Source organism: Lissotriton helveticus, chromosome 2_1, assembly GCF_964261635.1.
Source record: "Lissotriton helveticus chromosome 2_1, aLisHel1.1, whole genome shotgun sequence".
Lineage (NCBI taxonomy): Eukaryota > Metazoa > Chordata > Amphibia > Caudata > Salamandridae > Lissotriton > Lissotriton helveticus.
The window spans coordinates 1636819570-1636838277 of record NC_136059.1 but is presented as its reverse complement, the minus strand read 5'-3'; the positions used below and the strand labels follow the sequence as shown (position 1 = coordinate 1636838277).

At 44.5% G+C, this 18708-nt stretch overlaps 1 protein-coding gene across 3 annotated transcripts in view; it reads left to right on the top strand.

Moving 5' to 3' along the window:
• The window catches only part of SEC24B (SEC24 homolog B, COPII component), a 722844-nt gene that overhangs the window by 357292 nt on the left and 346844 nt on the right, over nucleotides 1–18708 (top strand). For all 3 annotated transcript variants that reach the window (XM_078676584.1, XM_078676585.1, XM_078676583.1), the window contains one exon: nucleotides 1793–1916. In XM_078676584.1, coding sequence (XP_078532710.1) covers nucleotides 1793–1916 — 124 coding nt within the window. The remainder of the gene's footprint in view (nucleotides 1–1792; nucleotides 1917–18708) is intronic.

The window sequence follows — 18708 nt, the reverse complement described above, 5'->3', positions numbered from 1 at the left end:
AAAGGGTCAGCATTAAGTTTCTCGAGTAATGGGAGAAGTGTGGTTTGTTTCTATTTCATGGGAGCCAACGTTGAGGCACTAGTAAAGTTCATGAGATTAGTAAACATTGGCCCAATTGTGTCTAAGGCCCGTTTGATGATGTGGGTGGACTTGGATCTTCAGGAGAGCCTAACTCGTATGAAAGTATGATATTCATAGTTTCCTGAGTAGTTAGGGGAAAGAAAATCTAGAAAACTGTGAGAGGGGATACCTGAAATGGCTTCCCAGGTAGAGGCAGAAGGAGAGGGGAATTAAGCACAGTGATTAGCAGTTTTCATGCTAAAAAAAAGTGGCTGGTTTGTTACACAGCTCCTGAGAGGGAGGAGTAATCTGAAAGTTTGCGGCTGCGCGAGTAGAAGAGTGGCCTATGGCAAATATCTCTCTAGCAGAGTTGCCAGAATTTTCTATTTTATTGGCAAAATAAGCCACTCTGGCTCACGGAGGAGTTGGTGTTAGTTTTGTAGTGTAGTTTGTAGTTTGGCAGTTGGAAGCTTGAGCATCAATACCAGAGGTGCTATTGTTATTGTAGGGGGTTAATAATGAGAAAAAATTTGATGTATTTATAGTAGACTATGATCTACTCCAACGGTTCGGAAATGTCAGGGGTTCTATCACGGTCTAGGCGCAGATAGGCTCGCTTTTGGCACACCTCTGACGCGTCTGCTTTGCGGACATACAGCCACACTTCTCCTTAAGAGTACCCTTTCCTTTGGGCATGGCCCAAGTGCTATTTCCCACCCTTAACCTTTAATGGGGCCTGTAAAGTTTCAATCTATCATTGATCCATGGGGTTAGGACCACTTTCCCTCCTCCTTCCATGTTTTTTCCCTTCTGATGTGTTTCATATGATGTTTCTACTTATTGATTTAAGGAGGCCATCGTTCTTGCTTCTGTACCAGTTTATCCGGCCAATGGTAGTGCTTTTGCTGTATAGTGCGCAAATGAAAATATTCAAACCAAAAAACGAGGAGATGTGTCCTGTCCTGTCCCAGCATTGTTTTGTCTTTTAGTTTGTTTCAGGATTCTGTGTTTTAAACAGCACTCTTAGCTTTTGGGGTGTATTGAAAAAAGAGCCCAGAGCAGGGTCATGTGGACTGGTCCTTCCTCTCCAACTCGTAGGTCCTAATAAAGTAGTTTTTATTCATTACCTGTTTGCATTCGATTTGATAATAAACTGTTTTGTCGCCAAATCCTTTGAACATTCTCATTAGCTACATGCTCTTTTAACCACATACATTTCAGTACCAGTGCCTTTTTGCATATTTCTGAATTATCCTGTACTACCTCTCATAATGTGCTACAAGAACTTTCTCTAATGTCTTGCTTTGGCCAATAGATTCTATACTCTGTCTTTGGGTTCTCCTTGGTTGGGCATAATCACTTCTTTCTCACTCCTTTTTTAGGTTGGGAAACCAGGATACTGAGTTGTTGGGAAAGGGACAAAATAATTGTTCCTTGGCCTCCTTCACAATATCCATCTAACCACATGACCATTTAAAGTGACATCATGTTTTTTTGATCTGGCCTGTTTTGTTCCTGGCTGAAGAGGAAGCAATTCAGCCACGTTTTGAAGACTGAAGTGCAAAAATTAAAGGTGTCAGAGTTTGTGTGTATTTGTGGGGTTATTTAAAACAGTGATTCATATAAAAGTAGCCAAATCACCAGCAATATCTTTATTTCATACTGTGTTGTATTTTGCTGAATCTATGTAGCTTTAGAATATTTAGAGTGTTTTCCTTTTTGCTTTTCCTAGTTTGTCCAGCATCTGGGTCCAGCAACAGATTTTTATAAAAAGCTGGCACTAGATTGTTCGGGTCAACAAACTGCAGTGGATCTGTTCTTGTTAAGTTCACAGTATTCTGATTTAGCATCGTTGGGTAAGTAAACTGCACTGATAGTATTTCCTTTTGCATATGTTGCATGAGTAGCTTCCATTATCTGTTTGTAGTTTTCCACTTTGGTAACTATTTGGGGGAAAGAGGGCAGACAACCTATTAAGACGACTTCATCCCTTGATACAAAGTCCAAATTATTGAAACTGAGTGTGATATGATTAACCTGGCAAAATTGGCAGCCGTGTTTTTATGGCTAACTTCCATGTATATCGATCCACTTGTGCAGTGTTTTTTTTAAAACCTTTGTTTGTTTTTCAATAAAGTCACAATGGGTATACAGTTACGAGCATGCGGTCTAATGGGATCCAAATACAAAATACTATTGATGAAACAATATATTATGACATATTCCAGTACCAGTATGCCATATATCTAAGAGCTTAAGAATGATCATATCAAGGGCATCCGCTCCACTCAACAACAGTTATACTGTCGCTCACATTCGATGCATGTTGATCACTTGTACAGTGTTGTGTGAAGGACAAATAGGCCATCCTTGCAGGCAGTTACTGCATTGCCCTCCCTGCAGGCCAGATTATTGTGAAGATGTGACAACATACAAGGTCAAAGTTCACTTTTCAGGCCTTAATTTCTTCCACTAGTGTGCAGTGACAGTTACTAGCATTCAATCTTTAAGGTAAAGTCGAGGATCAGCTTTATGAACTATTGTGTTGTTAACGTGCCCCTATACCTGCCTTCTCATCCAGGTTTGTGCTGTTGAAGCACACCGAGCCAAAGGTGCTGTCCCTTCTGCTTGTCTACTATTGCCCTTTGTAGAACAAAATTATTTCCATCACTGGATATTTAGTAATAATTACTTTTCAACATTTAATATCTATGTCTATTATCCCAGAAACTCTTACTTCTGCATCATAGGATCTTCATTGGTTCTCTTGGACACTGAATAATTCCCTGCTGCCTGCGTGGACCCCCGGAAAACACCTTTTAATATAACAGGCGTAATGAAATTAACATAGTAGAATGTCCTAAATCCATGTACATTTATTGTAGAACTTCAGTGTTAGACTGTCAGATATGCCATTTTCTTTCTGAGTGCTGGAAATGTTGAAAAATAAATGATTAACTTCTTGAGATTAGGTCATCTGTCATGAAAAAGTGCATTTCAACTGGAAAAGCTTAAAGACTAAATGCAGCCTGATAGGGTTACACTGAGTAAAGGTGAAATAGAGCCTGTTCCTTTAGGAACATGGGAGGAACCCCTACTCACAATGTCTTGTACTGGCAGTTGCCTGTAGGAGTCAGTTGTTGTTTCTGGCTCCTTCAGGAAAAATCTCTGAACACCTCTCATGTTTTTCAAACCTCAGAAAAACATTTATCAAGTCAGGAAAGTTGTCCGAACATTTTTACTCAACATCTTAACTCCTATACTGTTGAGTAAAATTATATTTTCATGACTCATTTATTTTCAGTCGAAATGCATTCCTTATTTACCAATTTCCCTTCATGTTGAATTAAGAATGCAGCATCTGACACACACAAAGTCTGTGTGGTGTGCCTGTCTCCATCTCATCAGGTAAAAGGATGAGGCATTTGGAAGGAAGTGTCAAAAAGAACGCTTGATGACAGAGAGGGAATCAGATTAAGAAGTCTGATGCAGGATATGAAGGCACAAGAAGAAAGGAGAAGAATGGAAATATCTGCCTCTCGTCCTTCCTCTTGTTAGTGTTTTTCAATCTGGAAAAGGCTCCCATAGAGGGAAACCATCAGATAGTCTTCAATACATGGACGTCATTCACATCGCTGCCGGCAATAACAGCAGTGTCACCTTAGAGGGAATCCGCTTCAATGTTCTCATTCGGGGGACAGTTCAAATTCAAAACATCACCCTCTAAACACTCCATCTCTACTTCGAGACGATTAGCCGCGTATCTCAATGTGAGCAACGAAGATCACAGCAGCGCCTTCCCGTTCACCACTGCTGAACACTCGATCGGCATCAACGTTGGCACAAAAGATGCCGAAAAGACAAAGATAACCGGCACAGCCTTCAGGCAAATAAACCCTGTACAACGTCAAATCCTTCCTCCTCGACTTAGCGAATATCTCAAGTAGTGCAATCTTCTTCCCCAGCGTGATCTGGATCACCTACCGCTTACTCCTCAGCATCTCCGGAGTCCTGTGAACGAGTTTTAAAAATTGATGACCCAAAACCACTTCATCCTTTAAGCACAGTGTACCTCCATAAGATCCATTTTAAACACACTTGGAACCCCTAGTTCTTTCACCAGTTTGGAGGGTATCGAAGAAAACACCCATGACTTCAATTAGAAAATGGAAACCTCCCTCACTAATTCAATCAACATCACCTAGAATTCCCTCAATTAAAAGAAAAATATTTTATTCTTGATCTAGTCAAGGGCACTGTACACAGACTTTTCTCATGCCACCTATACCCCAACTTCGACAGCACAGTCACCATCTAGGGTAATAACTGTGGACGATATTCTTACATTTCAAGAAGCTGGAATAAGCAGGACCACAAAATTAAACATCACTCTAGACACTCCTCAACCAGCAATGTCTGTTATTCTTGAAACTCTTCAACCAAAGGCAACTATGAGACCTCTTTTGCCTCTTGTATCAGGTCTGTTGGACATTATGGAAGAAAAGTTTTTTAATCTGGCACCTTTTGAGGCTGCTACTCCACGATTTAAAAGTACAAGTCCCCTCAACACGACCCTGATTTTCAGAAATTGTACAGAAAACCTGGTTTTATCATAGTTACCGCGGTCAGAAGGAGGCATGTCTCCGCTCCAGAATCCACAGCTTCTCCTGACAGAGAGCAAAGGAATGGACACCACAGGAAAAAAGATATGCAGCACAGCTTCCACTCCTCTAAAGAATGCCAATACAGCAGCCCTCCTAGGAAGATACCACAGGGAGATATGTGACAGTACGAAATCTTTTGTTTCTAACTTACCATTTCACAGATCGCAAGATTTTTGAAAAATGGTTAAAAAATCCTCTTACATCTCTAATCAATCTAGCGGTGTTGTAGTAGATTCTGTAGAGCTCTCAGCTACAGCATATTTTCATGGAATTTCTTTGAGTTGGTCATCATGGCTCCATTTGTCCTCTTTAAAACCGGAGGCGCAAATAAAGATCTCAGATTTACCTTTCTCTACTGCATCATTTTTCAGACAACATACTGAATAGGAGTTTTCAGGATGATATATTAGGCAGAAACATTAAAGATGTTGGATTAGAGGAACAGAAAACATTTTTCAAACAGCAATACAAATCAAGGGATAGGTTGTATTACTATCCGAGAGTTCACACCCCTAGATAGCCAGACCACCTTCAACAGCAACAGAGGCACTACCAAAGGTGGTATCAGAAAAGGAAAACCACTCCACCAAAATCCTCCCACTTCAAAGGGAAACAGTTCTCAAGTACCAGCAAACAATGAAGATTTGACCCTCAAACTCCTGCCCCCTCCACCTTTACAGATCTCCACTCTTGTTGAGGGAGCAGTGATACCATTTCTGGAAGAGTGTGAAAACAGAACTACAGACAAATGGGTCCTAATCTCATACAAAATGGCTACTCAATTTGATTAAAAAAATGTCTTCCTCCTGTTCCACCAAAACCTCTGTCGAACTGTCATCTGTCCAATCTACAATACAAAACACTACTTTTACTACAAAAACAAGCAAAAGAAAAAGTTCAATCAAACCTACTCAATAAAGGACTCCACTTATTTTCGGTTTGTCAACAAGTTTATCACCAAGAAAAGATGCAGGATATTGGCACGTCATCAAATCTACCCAAACATAAGGAGAGAGAATTGAATTTGTTCAATAGATTTGTAAGATGCATATTTTCACATTCTAGTTTTCCATCCTCACAGAACTAATCTCAGATTCCTAGTAGGGAAAGAACGCTCTTAGTATGCTGTACTTCCCTTGGGTCTGAAATCAGCTCCTCGAACCATCTCAAAATGCATGGTAGTATTCACAGCTCATCTGAGAAAGAAAAAGGGCTATCATAAAGATCAGTGGTCGCAAAAAGGAGGAGACTAGAGAGATTAAATTTATTTGACAGGCGACCCTCGACAATCTGTTGCTGGGTGGTCCAAACCTAAAAATTTGCACTTCGGAGTTCCATTTCTGAAAGGACTTCCGACACAAACTGTAGTCACAAATGCTTCCCTGTCACGATAGGAAGCACATATGAACCACTTAACAATTCAAGGCCTATGGTCATATAATGAGAAGGCCCATCATAAATCTTTTAGAGCTGAAAACAATCCATCTAACACTCAAAGCCTTCCTACCATTGCTCTCCTCCACAGATATTTTGATTCAAACAAACAATACCACAATGATGTATTACATCAACAAACAAAGCGGAACAAAATCAAGACAATTCTCAGTGCAAGCTCAAACAATGTGGCATTGGGCATTAGCGAGGGGATTGACACAGATTTTCATATCCCAGGAATTCCAAGGGTGGAGGCAGATTTTCTCAGTCGTGTTCACAAAGAGAACCGCAAATAGGTTCTCAACAACAAAGTGATACAAGATATTTTTGTAGAATGAGGTAACCCAACATTAGATTTGTTTGCCACGGCACAAAACAAAAAATGCAGCGGCTTGCATCCAAAGCGCCAGAGCTACAGTTAGTGGGCAATGTCCTTTTGATCAATTGGTCAACTCCATTTGTCTACGCTGTTCCACTGATATCATTAATACCACTAGTGTTTCGAACCACCTGAAGATGATACTGCTAGCACTGGCTAGCTGAGACAATGGTGATGTACACAGAGCTTCTACATCTGTTCATGAGACACCACAAATATCTAACGCTCCGACCAGTTGTCCCATCCAGACTTTAGGTCAAATATTACATCCAACCCTTCAATCCTTGAATTTGGCAGCATAGCTCCTGAAATCACACAATGTGGGCACTTGAACTTACCACCTGATTGTGTGTACACTCTTGACGAGTCTAAACGTCCTTCCACAAGATCATGGAAGAGATTTTTTTGATCTGGTTTCAGAACAAGGGCTATGATCCAATTACTGGTCAAGAAAATGTCATACTTTCATATTTGCTTCACTTAGCCAAATCTAAATTACAGTTCTCACTGATAAAGGTTCACTTAGCAGCACTTACAGCATAGAGAAAATCACCACAATAACCATCGTTTTTTCCAGAATTCCTATAATACAAGATTTTCTTGAAGGATCCTAAATGTCTTTTCTCCGATTAAAAGACCTTTACATCCATGGGTCCTAAACTTAGGTCTTTCAAAAATTATTGGGTCCACCCTTCGAACCAGTGCAACAATCATCATAATGTCTCTCAAGAAGACTGCCTTTTTATTACCAGTTACCTCAGTACGCAGAGTTTACATTTAATCAAAATATGTTAGAAAAACACCAACTGTTTTCAAAACTACGCTCCATTGTAATATTGTTTAGCTACTTCAAAACAATCAATCACAAGATAGATTGTTTCATGTATTTCCTTATGATACCAACTTGCTAATAGATCTTTTCCAGGTAAACCTGACGCTCACTCAACAAGAGGTAAAGAAACGACTACAGCCTGGCCTACACATGTTCTAATTTCAGAAATCTGTAAAGCAGCCACTTGGGGGTCGATACATACCTTTACTAGACTCTAATGTCTTCATACAGATACACAAGCAGAAGCAAGAGTTGGTCAAGAAACCTTGTTAAGTAAACCTTTTGCCATTTTTTTAATTACTAAGAAAATGCAATTCTTAACCTTCACTCCAGCAAATTTATATGATTACTATATCATACAGTTTACAGCTGCAGAATTTTATCATTAGCTTGCTACTCTATTCAGCGATTATGACTATTAATGTAGATCCTACAGCGCAGAAGAAAAGGTTACAGCTCTGTGGTTCTAATTCTGCATCATAGCAATCTTCATTGAAGTCAAAAACTACCTTCCCTTCTCCCCGTGTGTCTCTGTAGACAATTTATAGACTTTGTTAAAAAAGAACTTACTCTCACAGGCAACTTCCAGTACAAGGCATTGCTGTTAGGGGTACCTCCGAGGTCCTTAAAGGAACAGGCTCTTCACAGGTGTTGTTTTTCATGACAGATGATGTAACCGCAAGAAGTTAATAATTTTTCTTCAACAGTTCCAGCATTCAGGAAGAAATTGGCATCCCTGACAGTCGAACGTTGAAGTTCTACAACAAATTTACTTAGATTTAGGACATTCCTTAATGTTAATTTTATTAAGGATATTATATTGAAAGGTGTTCCGGGGTCCGTGCAGTAAGAGGTGAAGTATTCAGCGTTTTACTTCAATGAAGATTCCTACAAGGCAGAACTACGTCCAAAGATATGTAACATTTACTTCTAAATGAAACATCTTATAAAATAAACATAAGTTTGGTTTTCTTAAAGACATTACTTTTATGTGACACTTTTTTTATTGTCTGATTAATTATCTCGATTGTTTACCTTATTTAAATTTTGAGCCACCAGGTGACTTTTTTCTCATGAGATTGTTGTGTGTTATGGGTGATGCATGAGACACTGTTTTTAAAAAAACAAACATTATTTTTCATGGACTTGAGTGTTAATGAGTTGTAAAGCGTTGACTTCGAATCCTGGGCTTACATTTTTGTAAGCTGCATAATGGAATGGAATCTGGGAGGAATTTATCCTTAGTCCTCACTTTACTGGTTCTTCTCTGATACTCAGGATCAGTTTCTGGTTAGTTTGCTATTTTGTTTGTTCTCCCCTCTTTACCCCACCTCAGACTGGCTGGTTAATTTTGACAGGACATTTCTTTTCAAGGTAGGATAGATTTGATGGCCTGTCGATGTTGAAAAAGCAGTAGGATCTATTGAGGACCCTTTAGACTTGACAAATGATGGGGCGCTCTACCAAATAAAGTTAATTATATCCTGCAAAAAGAGAAGCACTGCCTTTTCAATTTTGGCATCAAATTGCAAACTAGCTTGGGCCACAAGCCGAGGTGGTGGTTGCAAAGCTTGCTCCATATGAATGAGGTGTTTACCTACAAATTGAGGGTGGCAGAGATGAGCTCATCTATAGATACCTGCAGCATTTGCAGAGATGACATTGATGCCAAACATTGTTACAGCATTGTTAGAACTGGGATTTCTGGTTGGCTAAGGCTTGCTCCAAAGCCAGGCAGAAACCACCATTCTAGTCAGGGCAAGGGAGTTACAAGCCAAAGATAACCCCTGCTCACCCCCTTGGTAGCTTGGCACTAACAGTCAGGCGTATCCCGGAGGCAATGTGTTAAGCATTTCCGCACGCACACAGCAACAAAATCCCAGGCACACTACAAAAGGAACCCCACACAAGGTTATATAAAAATAACTTTTGTATTCTCAAAACACATCAGTAATCACACAATATACACTGTGCCAACTGGCACGGGCAATATTCACAAGTGATTATTTACACAGGACAGGGCCACGTGGACCACTGTCAGGATCAACACTTAGCAGAAATTGGTACAAGTAAAAATAGATCATAAACCTACAACCAGTAGCCACTGGTAATCGCTGTACTTCATCTCAACCTGTAACATAAACTACATTATCGCTCCTGCTGCTACTTCGGTTATTCCTAACTTTCAGCTAATTACTCAGATACCCCGATCTCAGAGGATGAGTTTCTGGCTCTGTTGAACAAGGTCGCTTCTGGCTCACCTACTGACTGTTGCCCCTCCCGCCATGTCCTGCGTGAGGCTTTTGCCGCCTGCCCTTCCCCTCCTTTGACACTTCTCAATAATTCACTTAAAATGGGTCTAGTTCCCAGCTCTTTTAAAGTCGCTGAGGTGGTGCCTATTCTTAAAAAGCCCAACGCTGATTTGTCAGTTATGAGTAATTTTCGCCCCATTTCCCTACTTCCCTATCTTAGCAAAGTCCTTGAGTCCCACGTCACCAACTCTCTGAGCTCTTTTATTGAGCGTTAGCAGTTGCTCGACTCCCAACAGGCCGGCTTTAGACCCGCCCATTCAACTGAGTCGGTCATTCTCTCAGTGATGGAGGAGCTGCGGAGGGGAGCTGACCTCAACATCAGCCAGGCCTTGGTGCTCCTGGATTTGTCGGCCGCCTTTGACACGGTCGACCATGACATCTTGGTCGGCCGTGTCAGGGAGGCCGGCATCCAGGGACTTGCCCTTAATTGGGTTTGCTCCTTTTTGAGCAACCGTCACCAGGCTGTCCGTCGCTCCCAGTTCTCTGCTGAGAAAGTTGGGATGACATGTGGTGTCCCACAGAGCTCTTCCCTCTCCCCTCTTCTTTTTAATTTGTATCTTACCCCCCTTATCCGGTCTTTACGAAGCAGCAAGGTCACCGCATTTAATTATGTAGATGACATTCAGCTGGTCTTTGATATCGACTCATCAGGCCAATCTATTTATAATTTTCAGTCCACCCTGTGCCACATCAGTGACTGGATGGGGGCAAACCACCTCAAACTTAACCCCGATAAGACCGAGTTGGTTCTTATCGGGGGTGCAACTAACCCGTGGAGGTCTAATTTTTGGCCTTCAAGTTTGGGTTCTCCCCCTCTCCCTACTAATTCAGCTAAAAGTCTTGGGGTGATCATCAGTAATGATCACTCGATGAAGCCCCAGATTAATGCTGTAGTTTCTTACAGTTTTTTTCATTTACGTAAAATCCGCAAAATTGCTCGTTTCCTTACCACCGAGGCCCTCACCCTGACCCTATTGGCTTTGGTCATTTCTAGAATAGACTACGCCAACTCCATCTATGTTGGTATTCCTGTCTATCAACTGAACCGACTACAGTTGGTCCAAAATCAGGCGGCATGGTTAATTTTCCACCAGCCCAGGCACCAGCATGTGCGCCCCCTGTTGAAGACCCTTCACTGGCTCCGTGTAGCGGAACGTTGCTACTTTAAACTAGGCTGTACCATCTTTAAAGCCCTAGCTGGCCTTGGCCCGTTATTCATTTCCTCTTTACTTCACCATTATGCGCCCTCCCGCAATCTTCGTTCCTCCCACTTAGCCCTACTCAAGACTCCTGTCTTTAAACGCAAGAAACACGGAGGGCTCAGATTTTCCTTCCTTGCCCCTTCCTTCTAGAATGCACTCCCCCCGGAACTTAGGCTCACTGCTTCCTACACCCATTTTAGGTCTCTTCTTAAAACCCATCTGTTTCGCAAAGCACACAACTGAGTCCCCCCTGATTTGTTGCTATATGCTCCAACCTGCTCACAGCGCCAAGAAACCGTCAGGTGTTAGCTGCGCTTTACAAAAGCTTTTACATAACACAACATTATGTACAATCACATCAGGCGCAAATTACATCCTGCGCCAACCTCACCAGCATAAACACATTATGCAATCTCTCAATAGTCTAAACACATTAGACCCTACCTCCTAAGTATAACTCACATTAGGGGCGTAAACCACAGTGAAGTATAATCTCACTTACACAAACATAAATAGGTAAAACAACCTCATAAGCCTAAACCATATCTAGAGGTATCAACCACAAGGTGCTTAAAACATACTATACACAATACATTTTCTAACACCCAAAGCATTAGCACATAAATCACAATAGCACATAAATCTCATTAGGGCCTTGCGCCCGATCCACATACCAGCCCCCTGGCCAACTTGCCATCTCAAGTAGGGGCTCAAATGCCCTGTGTCCAGAATGTCAGGGCGCGCTGCCAATGCAGCGCCAGTCAGGGGTGCGCCATCTGCGCAAACCTAAACGTTGAAGCTGCCCTCTATTTGCTGGGCAGCTGAGAATAAGAACAGGGCCTAAAGGCCGCAGCTGGCACTAAGTGCTGCGCAGCTGTGAAAGGCCAAGGTAGGGGCGAAGGAGTGCGTCCCACTCCTGAGTCCACAAGCACATGTCCCCTGGAATAAATGCCTAAACGGTGCAGCTGCCCACTACTTGATGGGCAGCTATGAAATCAAAACTGCGAGATGGGCCCTCACTGGCCCTTAGGAACAAAGACTTCCCCAAATGCTGGAGCCATCTAGGCTCTGGAAATAAACACTGCGCACATTGGAGCCCTCTAGCCTCTTAAATAAACAGGCTGGAGCCACCACGGGCTCTTCCAATACTGATGGCGCAATCAAGAAAGAACTTGCCCCCAAACACTGAGGCATCCTACGGGGGAAGACACGGGCCTCTCGGGCCCTTCACGGGGCTCTCTGAACAGAGCGTGCCCACGATTGGAGCCATACTGGGCATTTAGGATAATTGGTAACCCCATCGATGGAGCCCTTGGGCACGGGACATAACTGGGGCCAACAACAGCGTTGTGGGCACGGGGGGGGCGGGGCGTGCACAGACAACGTGCCCCGACACCACGCCCCCCCTAAACAATGAAGCATGGGCCCCTCGGGGCCTGAGTAAACGCTTGGGCAAGGCGTTTGAGCAGCCCTCTGCAACTCAGAGCTGCTCTGGCGGGAGGTACCGGAAATGTCTCCCGCCATCCCCACTCACCTGTTGGAGCGGGGGACTTTCTTCCAGAGGCGGCGCCCTTCTTCACCCGGTCCCCCACCTCGGGACCGGGACTCAAGGCAGGGAGCACTCGCGGCTCCGGACTACTGTGCGGCTTCCTGCTGGTGGGCCCGGGGCTCTCCCCAACTTACGGGAGCCCCAGGCCGCGGGAGGCCAGTACTCGGCTGCTTCTCCCTTCTGTCCGCCTGTCTCCACCCCGGGGCTCTCTCCTCCACATGGGAGCCACGCCTCCTCACCATGTGGCGTCACTTCCCCTTCAGTCCGGCGGCCCTGTCCACAACCAGGCGGGCCGCAGACGGCGACTCGATCTCGGGGGACAATGAGGGATAGGCTCCCTCTGGGTCAGCAACACATCGCGGGGTGGGCACCCGATAAAATGAACAAATAAGCGGCCATAATCGGGGTGGCCACCCGAAATATAAATAATTAAAGAAGCGGAGTGGCACCCGCAATAACCCCACAAGGAGGAAGGGTCTTCCCTCGATAAGGGCTGCAGTGTCGTGCTGCTTAGCCCCCAGGCTCTCCCTTCTCTAGGGAAATTAAATAAAAGCGCGCCCAGCCCAAAATAAGGCGCAGGGAGGCTGCTGAAGGTCCTAGCAAAATTAACAGCAATCAAAAAGGTCCCAGCAGTCCTGGAGGAATAAAGGTGTAGCAAAACAGCTCCCAACAGAGAAAAGCCCTCCAGCATCCACGGCATCCAGGGGCTGGGTAGGGCCCAGGGAGGCAAGCCTTCCCCTGGGCCCCAGCACGAACCTGGTAGATTCAAGTCAGGAACAAGAACATTTTCATGGGGTCACAGCCCCTCTTTGATACACCATTTCCTTTATTTCCAAAGGTGCAGGCAAGGGGCGAACCAGACGCAACTGGTTCTTGAGCACTTTGTTTTGCTCAGCCCCTCTGCTTATTCACAGGATGGATGAATGTGTGCGGGAGTTGCACTCAGTTACCTAAATGTGACCTACTTATACGGTATGTGTGCAATGCTAGATTAATGCCTGCTTGCATTTAGGAATCAATCTGTAAGTGACCTAGCCCCTGATAGACTGCTAGGACTCTAGCATGCACTACTAAAAAGCAGTATTCATCTTTAAACATTTTAATTCATGTTTTTTTTCAATGTATTAATTCATTTCACAATTTTTAGCATTTGATACACAATATGAATCATGAAACCGTAATACAAAATAAACAATCTTCTTTACAAATAACACAAGACAATAACATTCAAATAAACCCAATGCATTTCGGGACCAGTTTGTCTCTTTGTCAGGGGTTCTGTTGGGTAGAAAACAAATAATGGAAACTTGTTACATGCGACATTGACGAAAATTCTTACTAGTTTCTATTTTGAATTGTCACTGTTTAAACATTACGAACTATTTGTAAAAACACACAGCAGATGTTAAGTATTAAATCCTATTCACAGTTATAATCATCAATGTTATCTATGAGATCCTAGGTTGTGATGCGGCCACACATCATATGGTATTGTTAACTAGTTATGAGGATGTATTTAAAATAAACTTTTAAAGTCACTGTTAGATCAACATGATCCTTGGTAATGTTATTGGCGATTTATAAAGCGCGCGTACGCCCGAGGGCTTCTTGGCGCTGGTAAGATAAAAAACATAACAGGAGGAGAGTCTGGCGGAGGAGTTATTTCGGGTAAGCTTGTATGAAAAGATGTGTTTTAAAAGCCTTTCTGAAGGCAAGAAGGTCTCTACTCTGTCTGAGGGCAAGAGGTAAGGAGTTCCATAGGGTGGCTGCAAGGAAGTGAAAACAGCTGCCGCCTTGTCGTTTTTTCTTGAAACGAGGAACTTCTAGAAGATCTTTGTGGGCAGATCTTAGGTTCCGTGGGGGGACGTATCTACCGATCAGCTGTCTGATAAATAGGGGTCCTTTGCCTTGCAGAGCCTTAAAGATAATGCATCCGGCTTTAAATTCGGTTCTTTGAGCCACGGGGAGCCAGTGCAAACTCTCGAGGCCTGGTTTGATAGGTTCCCATTTGGGTACTTTGCAGATCAGCCTGGCGGCCTGATTCTGCAGGTACTGAAGTCTCTTGAGTTGTCCTGCGGGTAGGCCTAGGTATAAACTGTTGGAAAAGTCAATATGGGAGAGTACCAGGGCCATGACCACCTGGATTAAGGCGGAGGGAGTGAGGAAATGGGCGATTTTCCTGATTTTCCTTAATTGGAAAAATCCAGAGGAGACCACGGTGCCAATTTGGGATTTTAGCGAGAGGTCCTCGTTGATGGTTATCCCTAGGCTTTTCACAGTGGAAGATTTTTTAGGGGGGAGGCCCATGTCCGATGGCCAGAAGTTAGGGCTCCAACTAATTTCGCTCTTGCCGGGCAGGATCAACTCAGTTTTCCCTGGGTTTAGTCTGAGGTGGTTTGAGGACATCCAGCTCTGAATTAGGGTCATGGTGGCCTGGAAGTCCTCCACCGCGTCAGGAGAGTTGAGGACAAAGACAAGCTGTAAGTCATCTGCATAGTTGTATGCAGTGACTTTATGCTTACTTAGGGCAAAGAGGAGGGGCCGCATGTATAGGTTGAACAACAAGGGGGATAGTGAGGAGCCCTGGGGCACCCCACAGAAAGACTTGACCTTGGCGGCAGAAAAGGAGCCTAAGCGAACCGATTGAGTACGTTCGGAGATGAACGATTTCAACCAGGCTAAGGCAGAGTCTCTGAGGCCCGCCTGTTCGACACGGTTGACCAGAATGGAATAGTCAACCGTGTCGAATGCCGCGGATAAGTCGAGGAGTACTAAGGCTTGATGAAGGTTGTTATCGGCGTTGGACCTCAGGGTGTTTTGGACTGCTAATATTACCGCTTCAGTGGAGTGACCAGGTCGGAAGCCCGCCTGGTTGGGTTGGAGGTATTCTGTTTCCTCCACGAAGTTAGAGAGGCAGTTGGTGACATGTGCCTCCAGCATTTTCGACAGAAAAGGCAGCAGTGATATGGGCCGGTAGTTCGCAAGGTCGAGCGGGTCGATGCCGGGCTTCTTGGTAAGGGGAATCAGTAAGGCCTGTTTGAAGCTGCTAGGTACTGTCCCTGACATAAGAGAGTCGTTGAGTAAGGATAGCATGCTGTCGGGCATAGCTCGACCAATTTCTTTCATGATATGGGGGGGGCAGATGTCCATAGGGGATCCTGATTTGACTCTAGACAATAAGGTTAAGAAGGTTTTCGAGTCGATAAGGGGGTAGGAATGTAGAGTTGAGGGATTGAGATAGATGTCGTCCACTGGGGCGGATGATGGAGATGTGAGGATGTTTTGCTTGATCGTTAAGATTTTGTCACGGAAGAAGTCATTCAGGGAATTGCATAGTGCTTGTGAGGGAACTACCGGGGGGGAAGTTCTGTCGTCGTTGCAAAGGTCGTTCACAATCCTGAAGATTTCTTTAGATTTGTTGGTGGAGTTAAGGACTTTAGATGAATAGTAGGTTGTTTTCAGGTTCTGTAGGGTTTTTTGATATGTCTTCCTGGCTGAGCAATATGCGGCTTTGGCCAGTGGGCAGTACTGGGAACGCCAGGTTCTTTCCTTTTGCCTCACTTCAAGTTTCAGTGTTTTTAGTTCGGGTGTAAACCATTTGTGTGCGTCCGGGCTCCTTGAGCAGCTAAGATGCGTAAGGGGAGCATAGATGTTAATCGCTTCGGTGAGCCAATCGTTGAGCCGGCTGTCGGCCTCGTCCACATTGTTGCTATCGAGAGGGGGGGAGTTACCCAAGAAATTTAGGAAGGCTGGCATGTCTATGGAGGACCATTTCCTAATGGTGTTGCTGGTTTGTAGTTTAAAATGGGTTGTCTTATCTAGCTGGAAAGAGAAAGTAATGCTGTGGTGATCAGACCAACAGCAGGGTTTTATGTCTAGTACAGATAGGGGTAGGTTCAGAGACCAGATTTGGTCGAGGCTGTGGCCCTTCTGGTGGGTCTCGGTGTGTATGTGTTGCGTCAGGTTAAGATCGCAGAAAAGTTCGCTCATCTCTGCAGCTTGGGGGTCCAACGATAGGTTGTCGAACCAGAAGTTTAGATCTCCAACCAGGAGTAGTTTAGGATGGTTAGTGACCAATGGTGCCAGTAGTTGAGCTAGAGCAGAGGGGAATGTAGCCATGGTTTGAGGAGGGCGGTATAATAGGACCAATATAAGTGAGCCATTGGGGGTGTCAATTTTGGCGACTATGTTTTCAGTATTAGGTAAAGGCAGAGAGGGGAGCTGTCTGAGTTGGAATTTTTTATTGACGATTATTGCTGCTCCTCCCCCAGTTTTTCCGCCTGGGCGGAGAGCTGATAGAATATAGTAGTCTGCAGGAAGGGCAGCTAAAATATCTGGTAGTGAATCCGGAGTAAGCCAGGTCTCCGTCAGTAGCAACATGTCAGGTTGTTTGTCCATGAGTAGCAGAAATATATCAGATTGGTGCTTAATCATGGAGCGGGTGTTGAGATAGATACACCTGAACGTGTAGGTGGAGCAGGGTGAGGTCGTGCGCATAGAGTACTCGGGAGCAGGGGCGTTCATGAGGGAGGCAGGATTGCCAATGCCCAAAAGAGAAATGCGTTTGGCGGCGTGATGGGGGACAGGTGGGCACGTAATAGCGGTTGGGCGCAATACCTGTAATTCAGCAGAAGTATAGATGTAGTGGCTCGCAGGGTCCCTGGCCCCTGGTCCCGGACGCTCGCGGACGAGCGCAGACGAGCTTGCCTTATGCGCGCCTTCGGCGCGCATTCGTCGCGCCCGCTGCGCTCGTCCGCTGCGCTTCCTGTGTAGGCACATGATTTATAGCTGGAAAAGGAGATGAGGGGTGGGCGTGGCCTGTCCGGGTGGGCGTGGCCTATGTCCTGGGCAATGGCGGCAGGGAAACCAAAACAAACCCTCGCCAATGGGAGCTTGTATCTCAGCTGACTGAGGGCTCGTGAGAGCGCGAAGTGCTCGGTGCAGGTGAGTGCAAGTTTTAAAAAGACAAGTAAATTCTGTCGCTTTCAATTTAAAATATACAAAATCGCTCTACTCCCGGCTCAAGCCTCAGGAGGTTCCGTTTTTTAAGATGCAGCGCTAGTGATCAGCGCTCTCTATATAGCGCAGGAAGGTAGGAGTGGGCGTGGCCTGTCCGGGTGGGCGTGGCCTATGTCCTGGGCAATGGCGGCAGGGAAACCAAAACAAACCCTCGCCAATGGGAGCTTGTATCTCAGCTGACTGAGGGCTCGTGAGAGCGCGAAGTGCTCGGTGCAGGTGAGTGCAAGTTTTAAAAAGACAAGTAAATTCTGTCGCTTTCAATTTAAAATATACAAAATCGCTCTACTCCCGGCTCAAGCCTCAGGAGGTTCCGTTTTTTAAGATGCAGCGCTAGTGATCAGCGCTCTCTATATAGCGCAGGAAGGTAGGAGTGGGCGTGGCCTGTCCGGGTGGGCGTGGCCTATGTCCTGGGCAATGGCGGCAGGGAAACCAAAACAAACCCTCGCCAATGGGAGCTTGTATCTCAGCTGACTGAGGGCTCGTGAGAGCGCGAAGTGCTCGGTGCAGGTGAGTGCAAGTTTTAAAAAGACAAGTAAATTCTGTCGCTTTCAATTTAAAATATACAAAATCGCTCTACTCCCGGCTCAAGCCTCAGGAGGTTCCGTTTTTTAAGATGCAGCGCTAGTGATCAGCGCTCTCTATATAGCGCGGGAAGGTAGGAGTGGGCGTGGCCTGTCCGGGTGGGCGTGGCCTATGTCCTGGGCAATGGCGGCAGGGAAACCAAAACAAACCCTCGCCAATGGGAGCTTGTATCTCAGCTGACTGAGGGCTCGTGAGAGCGCGAAGTGCTCGGTGCAGGTGAGTGCAAGTTTTAAAAAGACAAGTAAATTCTGTCGCTTTCAATTTAAAATATACAAAATCGCTCTACTCCCGGCTCAAGCCTCAGGAGGTTCCGTTTTTTAAGATCGTAAAAATCCGTAAAAAAGATGGTAGAAATCCGGACAGCATTCAAAATTGACCTACTTCAAGTTTCTTATGAATCACGAAATCTGTAAATAAATAAAAATGAAAACAACCCGTGGTTTATGATTCAGTTATTTATCAGTCAGTTGCTGTTATTCAAAACATGGTTTATCTCTCACCTCCAAAGTTCGTTTAATAAATGTTCACGTTTGCGAAGATTACTGCCAAACTGTGAGGAACAAGATATTATTAAGCTAATTGTTCCAGTATTAAATGACAATCAGAAAATATTATTAGAACGATATACCCTGTATTCTTATGTGTATCTTCGTTTGTTTTAAAAAGCGAAGAACA